The 13909-nt window shown below is 43.0% G+C and overlaps 1 protein-coding gene across 8 annotated transcripts in view; it reads left to right on the top strand.

Moving 5' to 3' along the window:
• Window positions 1–13909, top strand: part of PITPNM2 (phosphatidylinositol transfer protein membrane associated 2) — an 832934-nt gene that overhangs the window by 751573 nt on the left and 67452 nt on the right. For 4 of the 8 annotated variants that reach the window (XM_069214974.1, XM_069214971.1, XM_069214972.1 and 1 more), the window contains 2 exons: window positions 11776–11976; window positions 13311–13459. In XM_069214974.1, coding sequence (XP_069071075.1) covers window positions 11776–11976; window positions 13311–13459 — 350 coding nt within the window. The remainder of the gene's footprint in view (window positions 1–11775; window positions 11977–13310; window positions 13460–13909) is intronic. The other 4 variants (XM_069214977.1, XM_069214975.1, XM_069214976.1 and 1 more) reach the window with 1 other exon arrangement.

Genomic DNA, 13909 nt, shown 5'->3' with positions numbered 1-13909 from the left:
CTGCAGCAGATATAATTTTATCTCATATCTACATAGTGACTGTCTTTGGTACCTGAAGCCAAACACAACTTCAAGTCGTGTGAGAAGTGAGGCTGCATGCGTTATTGAAAATGCAAATTGAATCTGAATCTGACACTCTGACTAATATTGATTTACCAACAGTTATTTTCTATAACATCAAACAGTCAGCCCAGCACCTGTGTGTCTGGCTACTGTATAAGGAGCTGGCCACTACATAAGGGTGTGGGTCATTCCCTTCTAACCGTGGGCCTTAGTTCATCCCTTTTTCACAGTGCCCTTAGACATGGCCATAGAGCATGCCCCGCTGTATTGCACATATAGCATGGCCAAGGTACCTGTGTGGAGGGCTCAAACGACATGGCCTTAAGGCACCGCAGACAAAAGTAATGCGCACAGGGCAGGGGTGAAGACCAATGTGTTTTTACTCATGAATGCATGGTATGGTCATTTCTGACAATGGCACTGCCTGTAGGGCATGGCTGTAGGCCACGGAACATATTCTACAAATATGTGATGAAAGTATATATATTTACAAAACCCCAAAAATCAGGGAAAAACTCTGATTATGCACTATGTATATCTTTACAAAACTAAACACATTCACTGAAAAAACTCCGGTTATGTACGAAAATGACACACTAGCCTAGTTGTAAAAAAATGGGAATTCTCAGAAATAATCTCCATTTAAAGAAATTGTATACTTGTAAATAAATACCTTAAAAAGCACTGAATAGTAATAGTTGTCTGTAGAATCAAAATTCTTACAACTCTTGCTCTTGTTATCACCTCACACATAAAATGATGTGATATCCTATATGGCATGCCAAATACATCATTGTAGTGAGCACAGGAGTGGCATCATGCCATGCGATTTCCCCCCAACATGCAAGATAGTGACCTCCATGTAGAAGGTGTAGGGTGTGGCTGAATGCCCTATCCTGTGTGCGTCACATGCTTGTGTCCCCTATGCCCTTGTGTGTACCTGTCGCCAAGACCGTGCAATACATGCCTTATATCCCTATACATAGCAGGCATAGAAAATGGTAAAAGGGACAGACATGCCATCACTGAAGTGATTTGTGATCTCATCTACGAGGGCAGGACCAGTGCAGCCCATCTGTGAGGCCGGAATAGTGCATTTTGTAGGAGGTGTTGGCGGGACACCTAGCCTTGTATGGTGATCTTCAGTGCCCCTAGGTTTAGACCACAGCATAGGTTTAACAAGGTAATTTTAAGCCTTTAGCTCATTCTAGCACACTGAATGAACGCCAATGTACTGCCATCCAGATGTTGTTAACAATTGAGAACATACCAGTTATTTGGACAATAATATTTTGTTTCAGGTGGTCAATGCCTCAACCTCACTATCATTAAGTGGATATGTCATTGCAGCTTTTTTTTTTAAATGTGTATGACCCCGGGCTGTTGTCAACATGTTAAACACTCGGGTACTGCCCAGGTAACATTTAGCTATATTATTTCAACAAATTTGTCCATAATCATCCAGGAGGATTATCAGCAGAATTTTATTTTGATTTGATGTTTTATGGATTTTACATAAATCGACTCAGCGAGTGGGTTACAACGAAGAGAGATGTACTAAAAACCAAGCAGTTTCAGTAGAACAGAATGGGACCTTTGGTGATAGGGGTGGCCAGGTTAGGCTAGCTAATTGCTTAGAAAACTGACTGGGAGTGATGGAGTTGAGGCTTTAGGTAACCGAGTCAGCAGTAAAAACAATGGATGCCAGAGTCTCACAACTGGAGAATAACATTGGGGATCTGGAGCAACAGCTGCAGGAACATAGTGATTTCAAGGTTTCAGTGGCATCTGTCGTAATCTTTCTGGAAAGCCAGCTGGAAATGGTAGAAAACACATGAAGAGGGTCCAACATCCGAGCCTAGGGGTTTCCCCTAGTGCTGCATGAGATATCTATCACAGAGAGAGTGTGTTCTTTTGTCTACAAACATCAGTTGCTTCTGTAAAATGGTGGAGTAGATCAGGTAAAGAAGGTGTTCCCTGCCTCCATCAAGGATGTGTGGGCAAGGTTACTGTTCTGTGAGATCCGGACTTCCGGGGCACTGACTTGGGGAAGGTAGCCACTCTGAAAGAATCTCTCAAGGTCTTGGGGAAGGTTGCCATTCTGAAATAATCTCTTTAGTGCTTTTCCTGAGTATAGTGAGCAAATTCAATGTAGATGACAGCTGTTGCAGGTCCTTTATAAGGATTTATGTGATATGGAAATCAAACCGTGAGTGTGGAGCCCAGTGAAGTTGAAAGCTTGGCATGGTGACAAATCACGTTTTCCCTAGACTGAAGGTAGGACAGCCCTTCTTTGACAATCTTGAGGTATCAATCTGACTTCACTGTGTGACATCGACCCGCTTGTGGCCTGTATGGATTGAGATTTCATTGCACTGTTAAATTTTCTTGTAACTTCTGAAAGGTGCAGCAGAAAGTGTAGCAAGGGGTAGGAGACGGTTTCCAGATCAGTGCTTTATATATTGTACTACTGAATATCACCACCCAGAATATTGTGGGACAAGAATATTGAGGACAGAATATTGAAAGGTAAGTGCATATAGAGACAAATAGATTTACTATTCTTAACTCCACATCTACATACCATTAAAATATATGTACTGGGTATGTGCATATATGTGGAGGTAGGTATAGAAATTTTAAACTTAGCCATCAGTCAAAAAGTTTTCTCTAAATATTCTGTCCTCACTGTTGTCTCCCATCTATATTTTAGGGTCGATTTTCAGGGTACACACCCACTGTATAATAGTATGAATATCCAGATGATGGTCTCCCCTTCTGTTCTTCCCATTGCCCATTTTTTCTCTACTTCCTTTGTCACCACTCTTTCCCCATCCGATGGACGTCTTTCCCTTTGGTGTTATTTTTCACAGAGTATGTCCGCTATGGATTAATACAGGCATATGTAGGGTGATGTGCTACGGGTATGAGTCTGTTATGGTGAGATTTTGAGGAGGGTGATTATTATGCTCTTGAGAAGTGGGATTCAGTGTACCTGTGGTAACAGATTGTGTTGGCCAGTAAAAATTTTGAATCATAACAGAAAGAAATCTTTTTATTGTAGACTTCCTCCTAAGGTTTGTGTATATTTATGACTTTTTGCGTATTCACAAAAGTTTTAGAAGTGTTTTTGGAGTCAAAGGGAGAACTACAGCTTTCCCCTAGAAACTCTTGCAGACTGTCAGAGCAAGGTGGACAGAGGCAGGGTGGCGAAGATTGATTTTGGCAATTTATAGTATATATATATATATATATATATATATATATATATATATATATATATATATATATATATGTGTGTTTGATGGCATGTGTAGCTGCAGATTCACATGCTGTGCACATCCCGCCATCTGGTGTTGGGCTCGGAGTGTTACAAGTTGTTTTTCTTCGAAGAAGTCTTTTCGAGTCACGAGATCGAGGGACTCCTCCCATTTCAGCTCCATTGCGCATGGGCGTCGACTCCATCTTAGATTGGTTTTTTTCCGCCAATCGGGTTCGGACGTGTTCCTTTTCGCTCCGTGTTTCGGGTCGGAAAGTTAGTTAGAATCTCGTAAAAATCGTCGGTATTGTTTGCGTTTGGTATCGGGTTAGTTACAACAGATCGACACCGATTTTTGAAGAGCTCCGGTGGCCCTTCGGGGTTTCGATCCCCCGTCGGGGCCTGGTCGGCCCGGCCACGTGTCTCTTCAAGGCTGATGGAACGGACCCCATTCCGCTTCTGCCCAAAATGTCATAACAAGTATCCGTATACAGATCAGCATCTGGTCTGTAACTTGTGTTTGTCTCCAGAGCACAAGGAGGATACATGTGAAGCCTGTCGAGCGTTTCGGTCGAGGAAGACACTAAGAGACCGAAGAGCAAGAAGACTGCAGATGGCGTCGGCGCCGACAGGACAAGGGCGTTTCGAGGACGAAGAAGAAACCTTCTCCATCCAGGAATCAGACTCAGACGAGCTCGATCCCGAAGAAACGCCAAAAACCGTGAGTAAGACGTCGAAACATAAAACTCACGAGAAGACAACAAAAGCCCAGGGGACGCCACCGCCAACAGGCCATGACTTAACCCGAAAAATAGGTGACCGATCATCGGCACCGATAAAGGGCACGCTGGTGGCGAAGTCATCCGACTCCGGTCGAGATACAGCCACACAGCAATCTCTGGCCCAAAACAGCGGCTTCGAACAGATTCGGCACCGAGACAGTGGCACCGAAATGGGTCGGCACCGAGACCCCACGACGCCGAAAATAAAAAAGGTTTCCTCGGAGCCCAAAAAGGCGACCGAAAAGGTTTCGATTCCGAAACAGCCAGCCTCGGAACCGAAAACAGGTTCTTACACAGAAGAACAAGGATTGTCCTCCCAGATGCAAGGACATAAGTTCGGAGAAGAACTTGAATCAGTAGAGCCAGACTACACTCAAAGAAGGCTCCACATTCAAAAAGACAAAGGGAAGATAAGCACTCTTCCCCCAATTAAGATGAAAAGAAGACTTGCCTTTCAAGAAAAGGACAAGCAGCCACAGGCAAAGGTGGCAAGACAAACAAGTCCACCACCATCTCCACCACCATCAGTGCACACATCACCGGTAGCCACTCCACCACTGATGCAATCCCCGACTCATACTGCAATGAGTCAAGATGATCCCGACGCATGGGACCTTTATGATGCTCCTGTATCAGATAATAGCCCAGACTGTTACCCTGCGAGGCCGTCACCACCTGAAGACAATACATCCTACACGCAGGTGGTCTCAAGGGCAGCAGCTTTTCATAATGTCACCTTGCATGCTGATCCAATTGAGGATGACTTTTTGTTTAATACACTATCCTCCACTCATAGCCAATACCAAAGCTTACCTATGCTCCCTGGAATGCTAAAACATCCCAAACAAATATTTCAGGATCCTGTAAAAGGCAGAGCCATAACCCCAAGGGTGGAGAAAAAGTACAAGCCACCGCCAACAGACCCTATTTATATTACGCAGCAATTGACACCAGACTCTGTGGTTGTCGGGGCAGCTCGCAAGAGGGCAAACTCTCATACCTCGGGAGACGCACCACCGCCAGACAAGGAAAGTCGCACATTCGATGCTGTGGGTAAAAGGGTTGCAGCACAAGCAGCAAACCAATGGCGCATTGCCAACTCACAAGCACTTTTGGCAAGATACGATAGAGCTCATTGGGACGAAATGCAGCATTTCATAGAACACTTACCCAAAGAGTTCCAGAAAAGGGCACAACAAGTGGTAGAGGAAGGACAAAGTGTCTCCAATAATCAGATACGGTCAGCAATGGATGCAGCAGATACGGCTGCAAGGACAGTAAATACTGCAATAACGATAAGGAGACACGCATGGTTGCGTACGTCAGGATTCAAGCCGGAAATACAACAAGCCGTGCTGAATATGCCTTTTAATGAACAGCAGTTGTTTGGGTCGGAAGTCGACACTGCTATTGAAAAACTCAAAAAGGATACTGATACGGCAAAAGCCATGGGCGCACTCTACTCCCCACAGAGCAGAGGCACTTTTCGTAAAACACAATTTAGGGGAGGGTTTCGAGGTCAACCTACAGAGACCACAACCTCACAAGCAAGGCCCACTTATCAAAGCCAATATCAGCGGGGAAGTTTTCGGGGGCAATATAGAGGGGGACAATTCCAAAAGAATAGAGGTAAGTTCCAGAGCCCCAAAACTCCTCAAAACAAACAGTGATTTCCAAGTCACACATCCCCAACACATAACACCTGTGGGGGGAGACTAAGCACATTTTACAAACATTGGGAGGAGATAACAACAGACACTTGGGTACTGGCAATTATCCAGCATGGTTATTGCATAGAATTTCTCAAATTCCCTCCAAACATTCCACCGAAAACACACAATATGTCAAAACAGCATATAGATCTTCTAGGACTAGAAGTTCAAGCATTGCTACAGAAAGAAGCAATAGAATTAGTACCAAACCAACAGAAAGGAACAGGAGTTTACTCTCTGTACTTTCTTATACCCAAAAAAGACAAAACTCTGAGACCTATATTAGATCTCAGAACATTAAATACCTACATCAAATCAGATCACTTTCACATGGTGACATTACAGGACGTAATTCCACTGCTCAAACAACAAGATTTTATGACAATACTCGACCTAAAAGATGCATATTTCCATATACCGATACATCCTTCACACAGAAAGTACTTAAGGTTTGTATTCCAAGGGGTACATTACCAATTCAAGGTGTTGCCATTCGGAATAACAACTGCGCCAAGAGTTTTTACAAAATGCCTGGCAGTCGTAGCTGCACATATCAGAAGGCAGAAAATACATGTGTTCCCGTACCTAGACGATTGGTTAATCAAAACCAACACGCTACAACGGTGTTCACAACACACAAAGTATGTCATAGAAACCCTCCACAAACTAGGGTTCTCAATCAACTACATACATTCACACCTTCTGCCGTGTCAAACACAGCAATACTTAGGGGCAACAATCAACACAACAAAAGGGATTGCCACTCCAAGTCCACAAAGGGTTCAGGCATTTCACAATGTAATACATGCCATGTATCCAAATCAAAAGATACAAGTAAAAATGGTGATGAAACTCCTAGGCATGATGTCCTCATGCATAGCCATTGTCCCAAATGCATGCGGCCCTTACAACAGTGCCTAGCATCACAACGGTCACAGGCACAGGGTCAACTTCTGGATCTGGTGTTGGTAGACCGCCAAACATACACCTCGCTTCAATGGTGGAACAGTATAAATTTAGACCAAGGGCGGCCTTTCCAAGACCCAGTGCCACAATATGTGATAACAACAGATGCCTCCATGATAGGGTGGGGAGCACACCTCAATCAACACAGCATCCAAGGACAATGGGACAGTCAGCAAAAACAGTTTCACATAAATCACTTAGAACTATTGGCAGTATTTCTAGCGCTGAAAGCATTTCAACCCATAATAACACACAAACACATTCTTGTCAAAACAGACAACATGACAACGATGTATTACCTAAACAAACAGGGAGGGACACACTCAACACAGTTGTGTCTCCTGGCACAGATAATATGGCATTGGGCGAATCACAACCACATTCGCCTAATAGCACAATTTATTCCAGGAATTCAGAATCAGTTAGCAGACAATCCCTCTCGGGATCACCAACAGATCCACGAATGGGAAATTCACCCCCAAATACTGAACACTTACTTCCAAAGTTGTGGAACACCACAAATAGATCTATTTGCAACAAAGGAAAACGCGAAATGCCAAAACTTCGCATCCAGGTACCCACAACATCAGTCTCAGGGCAATGCGTTATGGATGAGTTGGTCAGGGATATTTGCTTACGCTTTTCCCCCTCTCCCACTCCTTCCATATCTAGTAAACAAGTTGAGTCAAAACAAACTCAAGCTCATACTAATAGCACCAACATGGGCAAGACAACCTTGGTACACAACACTACTAGACCTCTCAGTAGTGCCTCATGTCAAACTACCAAACAGACCAGATCTGTTAACGCAACACAGACAACAGATCAGACACCCAAATCCAGCATCGTTGAATCTAGCAATTTGGCTCCTGAAGTCCTTGAGTTCGGACACTTCGACCTTACACTAGAATGTATGGAGGTCATAAAACAAGCTAGACATTGCTATGCAAATAAGTGGAAAAGATTTGTTTATTACTGCCATAATAATCAAATTCAACCCTTACACGCATCTGCCAAAGATATCGTAAAATACTTATTACATTTGCAAAAGTCAAAGCTAGCTTTTTCTTCCATTAAAATACATCTTACCGCAATTTCAGCTTACCTGCAAATTACGCACTCAACTTCACTGTTTAGGATACCAGTCAAAAGCGTTTATGGAAGGCCTAAAGAGAATTATACCACCAAGAACACCACCAGTTCCTTCATGGAACCTCAACATTGTCTTAACGCGACTCATGGGTCCACCTTTTGAGCCAATGCACTCTTGCCAAATGCAATACTTAACATGGAAAGTTGCATTTTTAATTGCCATCACATCTCTAAGAAGAGTAAGTGAGATTCAAGCATTTACCATACAAGAACCATTTATACAAATACACAAGCATAAAGTAGTTCTACGGACAAATCCTAAATTTTTACCAAAAGTCATATCACCGTTCCACTTGAATCAAACAGTAGAATTACCAGTGTTCTTCCCACAGCCAGATTCTGTAGCTGAAAGAGCACTACATACGTTAGACATCAAAAGAGCGTCAATGTATTACATTGACAGAACAAAACTAATTCGAAAAACAAAACAAATATTTATTGCTTTCCAAAAACCTCATACAGGAAATCCAATTTCTAAACAAGGCATTGCTAGATGGATAGTTAAGTGCATTCAAACCTGTTATCTTAAAGCAAAAAGAGAACTGCCTATTACACCAAAGGCACACTCAACTAGAAAGAAAGGCGCTACCATGGCCTTTCTAGGAAATATTCCAATGACCGAAATATGTAAGGCAGCTACATGGTCTACGCCTCATACATTTACCAAACACTACTGTGTAGATGTGTTAACGCCACAACAAGCCACAGTAGGTCAAGCAGTACTACGAACACTGTTTCAAACAACTTCAACTCCTACAGGCTGAACCACCGCTTTTGGGGAGGTAACTGCTTATTAGTCTATGCACAGCATGTGTATCTGCAGCTACACATGCCATCGAACGGAAAATGTCACTTACCCAGTGTACATCTGTTCGTGGCATGAGTCGCTGCAGATTCACATGCGCCCACCCGCCTCCCCGGGAGCCTGTAGCCGTTTAGAAGTTGATCTTGAACATTTGTTAATTTATAAATATATTACTTTAAACTACATTATGTACATACGTATTCACTCCATTGCATGGGCACTATCACTAGCATACACAACTCCTACCTCACCCTATGCGGTGAAAACAATCTAAGATGGAGTCGACGCCCATGCGCAATGGAGCCGAAATGGGAGGAGTCCCTCGATCTTGTGACTCGAAAAGACTTCTTCAAAGAAAAACAACTTGTAACACTCCGAGCCCAACACCAGATGGCGGGATGTGCACAGCATGTGAATCTGCAGCGACTCATGCCACGAACAGATGTACACTGGGTAAGTGACATTTTCCATATATAGATATATATATATAAAACATTAGAAATTTGCTGAAAAAACAACGGTTAATGTGACAATATAGTTTATGTCAGTAAAGTTAACATTTTGAACTAAAATAATCACAGAAATTCATCAGTTGTAGTTAGCAGAGCTATCTATAACTTGTTCCTGAGCCATGCACGGCTTATGACGTCACATAGTACATTATTCATGACATGTTCTGTGACATTATTTAAGACATCACTATGACATCTCAAGTGATATCATTGATGACATCACTGATGATATTATCCAGTGAGCGTGGCAAAGGCTGTGTGCAGGAGGGGGTTGGCTATGGGGCTTCCCATGCTGCCAGGCCCTGTGGCCAAATCCACAGCAGGTTGCCAACCCCACACTGCACACAGCATTTGGCCTTGCACAGCGGGGAGTTGACCACAGGGCTTGGCCTGCCGCCAGGCCCTGTATTTAAACCCCCAGCAGGCTGCCAACCCCATGCCATGCACATCCTATGGTGTGTGCGGTGTAGGGTTGCCCTTCGGGCCCTGAAGACCACATCTCCGGAGGCTAAAACATATATATTAAGAGGATAGGGGAATGCAGACCCCCTCCCGAGCTCTAACAGGTGCGAGGACCCCATCCCCTGGGGCCAAATACAATTTAAAAGGAAAGGGCGGTCATGTGCCCCCTCTCCTTGAGCCCTAATAGGCCCAATGCCCCATCACCCTGAGCCAATTACAATTAAAAAAAAAAAGGAGGAGGTTGTGTGGCCCCCCTCACTGTGCCATAATAGATCCTGGGGACTCTGTCCCCTGGGGTCAAATATAATAAAAAAGGGGAGGGTCTGCAAGGCCCCCCTCCGGAGTCTTATTATGCCCGGGGGACCCCCCCCCCCGAGTCTTGTTAGGCCCCAGGAACCCAGGAAGCCATAGGCCCTGGGGACCCAACCCTCAGGGACACTATTCTATTGAAAAAAAGGCCATTAAAGGCTCAGGCAGGTAACGGCCTCCCTGTAGTAAATGCATTGATCCTCATGGGATGGGGTCCCCGGGACTGAATATGGCTTGGGGAAGGGGGGGGTGTGTGCCCCTGCCCCTAAATCATTAAATCGGCTCCGGGCGATGGGGCTTCCGGGGCCGAAAATGGTTCGGGGGGACTGCGTGCGCCCTCTCTCCTTAAAAAATGCATTGGGTCCTGGGAGATGGGATCCCTGAGAGCCAAAAATCAGGGAGAGAGGCTGTGCTCCCCCACCACTTAAATATACATGTATATATATATACATATATATATATATATATATCAAAATGGCAGCTGCATTTTTTTTTTACGCAATCCCACTGGAGTCCTGCTTTTTATTTTTTTATTTTTTTATTTTGCCACCTGGGGTCACTCTGGGTCCCCCACTTCCACCCCATGGGACCTAGGGGGCCATGGTATCCCTACCCGTGCCCTTATATATTTTTTTAAGAAGCACTTCAGGACAGGGCACTTGGTCCCCGAGTCCTGTAATGGCTGCCAGCAACATTGTCCTCATGTTGCTGGCAGCCAGTCAGAGCGCTTGCTCCCGTGGGAGTCTGACTCCCGCCGGTGTAAATTGGCTTAAGGGGAAAAAAAGGTTCCTGGGCTAATCAGAAAGCTCTCACTCTCCAGATATTCAAATATTTTTAAACCTCATCTCAAAAACTGCTGAACGGATTTACACCAAATCACGAAAAGAGTGCTTTCTGAACCAAGATCTAGGTTCCTGCCAAACTGAATCACCCCACAATTTTTCATGCACAAACTAGCCAAAAAGAGCCCTTTTTTGGAAAGGGTCGTAAAGATTTGGTAAACAGTGCCAAACATATTAGCAACACAAAAATGCATTTTGTATGGAAATTCTAACTAAACTATAACTACCCAGTGGCGACAAACACTGGGAGAGATATATATATATATATATATATGTATGTATGGGGAAAGTTTTTGACGACACACTAAATGTTGGTGTTATGGGTGTGTTAAAACGTGTTTACCACTTTTCTAGTGGACAGTTTCCTTTTCTGCACCTCAGTGGGAAATTCCTATGTTTATGTCTTTAATCCTAAAATCTACTACAAGAGAACATCCATATTAGAGCATTTTATCCTGCCAAAGTAAATGTATTTAGGTTTGGAAACGTTTTGCGTTGGTAATGGAATATATACTACAGCAAAAAATAATTGGAACAGGCCTTTATTTTCCTTGTTGCTTTGGTGCCCTGCTTCTCTTAGATCAGGGATTCCCTCCAAGTATATATTCTTCTAAATAATTTCAAAAATCTACTTCAAAAGGGCTGTTTTAGCATGTCTTAGCCTGGCATTGTTGTTATGTTGTCAAGGATTGTGCTTTTTTCATATTCCTCCTTCACATGGATATTAAAGCATGACTTGTGCAAAGTGATAACATAGTTACAGTACAAAATAATCATTCCAAGTGTGATGTTTTTGCTTGTGTTTTAGTCATTTCTCCATAACCTTATTTCCTTTTTGATGTTTAAAGATTTGTCAGATTTTTATTTGCATGTTTGTTCTCCTAATGTGGTGTGTCTGCTTTGTTCCTTAGAAAAACAAATGCATTCCAATCACTCAAAAAGGCTAAGCCTGCTATCCCAACTCGCTCTCCCACATAACAAATCTCTCCCCAAAAGATCAGCACCTAAAAAGCATAGGCCAGACCTAACCGAGAATTACAAAAAGAGGCGGTTCGAGGCAGCTCCTAGCCAGGGGAGGCTGGTGCTAGAAGCAGACCTGGACATTAAGAAAGGTATTGCTGAGATACGCCTCTGATTAACAAGGCATCAGCCACATCGCTCAGCACCAATAACCTTCTCCAGCAACAAGCCTGGCTTCTGCCATCTTCCTCTCATTGCTTCCGCTATGTCCGGCAGATCCTGCACTGGAGCTCATTAAATTCTTGTTTTTGCTTTGTGTATAATTCTCTACTCATTAAGAGTAAAGCGGTTTAAGGCAAGCTTGTTTTCTTTGCCCCGTCTGCTGAAGTATCCTCTGTGGGGGAAAAGGACATCTGTTGCCTGCTGTATCCACTGTATCTCGGTCTGGGGCTTCCTGCTAACAGCCTGAAATTAACCAGGGTGGATGATTGCATGAGCCACACAAAGCTGGGATTTTACTTCATGGCTAAGCCGGTGAGAGGGGGCTTGGAAGCTAAACTGATTGTCTTCCCTTCAGGTCTGTTTCAACGCAACAACCTAAGCTCAAACAAGCCCCACACAGACACACTAAAGTTTGGTGTTTCACCTTAAGTTCCCCTACCATTTCCCCGTCTTCTTCCTTAAAAGGTAGAATCAATTGAGCTGATTTTCATAATGCATGCTTAATCGATTATTTTTAATAAATTCACTCAATTTCCTAGACCAAATGGCAATTGGTAATTGTGTGAATTGTCACTCTTTGAATGCAAATTAGATTCTGACAAAAAAAAAGGAGCCAGACAATTTTCAAAATTCTCTGTTCCAAATCCCAGCTTTCACGTGCATAAGGGACTGTTTTCATATTCCTTCTCATACTAATATTTACTCATTTTTAATCCCTTTTTCCTCAGAATTTCAGTCATCCTACAGCTTCTGGCAATGGAACATAAAGCTGACTAAAACTAACACTGTTTGTATTTTAATTTCGATCGTACGTAACAAGCCATTTTATTTCTTATGTCAGTAGTTCTCTATTTTGTGAAGTAATGATCTCAAAATGTACATAGAGATATGAGAAATGTTTTGCATGCGATTTGTCCCCATTATTTTGTCAGTTTCGGTTTAGCTTTTACTCTTTTTGTAGCACTTGGTCTGTAGCCACGCCTAAACTGGGACACGTTCAACACGGATTAGTCACACTTTCTGTCGTGACCTACAGTACGTGGACCATGGAGTTAGACTGCCTGTCACCTTCAGGTTTATTAAATCAGTTTTGTTAGTTTTTAAGTCATTTGGCTAGTTGGAAAATTTATTTCATGCAAATTTAAAATCAAAAGTAGCACGATCTAGAAAATCTTCTTCAAAAACTGATTTAGAATCCAGTCAATAGACAGAGAGTAACATTGCTAATGTACGATTTGCCTAACAAAGTATTTTGCTCTGATAGTTGCTGCCCGATGGTGGGGTGCGAAAAGAATCGATTATGCCCTGTACTGCCCAGATGCTCTCACTGCCTTCCCCACCATTGCCTTACCACATCTCTTCCATGCCAGCTACTGGGAGTCAACGGATGTAGTCTCCTTCTTGTTACGACAGGTACCGCGACCCTGTATGTTTATTATACTTATTGTTTTAAGATACTTAAACAAGGTTGCAGACAACTTCTTAGTATGGTCTTTGTCTTGTTTCTTCCATGAAGTGTTTGATAATCAGAATCAAATACATAACCTGAAGTCCAGCTGCAGACATTGATCTTTAAGCGCTTTCGAGACCTCACATACATGGGGTAGTGAAGGATCTGGCTAATCCCTTATAACATCTTTAAGAACACATTGTCCATTTCTGACATTTTTCTTTGCGTACAATAGACATACTGTGAAAACACATCACATACTACAACCAAACATATGATCCTGATTCTCAAAAGCATGCTCATTGTATTTTGGCATGCAGAGTTGTTACTTGAGAAAATTGCATGGAAAATTGCACAGCATATGGCAGCTACCTTGACCTTGCAAAGCGTTAATGGAGAAGCAAACTAGGCTG

This window comes from Pleurodeles waltl, chromosome 11, assembly GCF_031143425.1.
Source record: "Pleurodeles waltl isolate 20211129_DDA chromosome 11, aPleWal1.hap1.20221129, whole genome shotgun sequence".
Classification (NCBI taxonomy): Eukaryota; Metazoa; Chordata; class Amphibia; order Caudata; family Salamandridae; genus Pleurodeles; species Pleurodeles waltl.
This window is presented reverse-complemented; position numbering and strand designations above follow the sequence as displayed.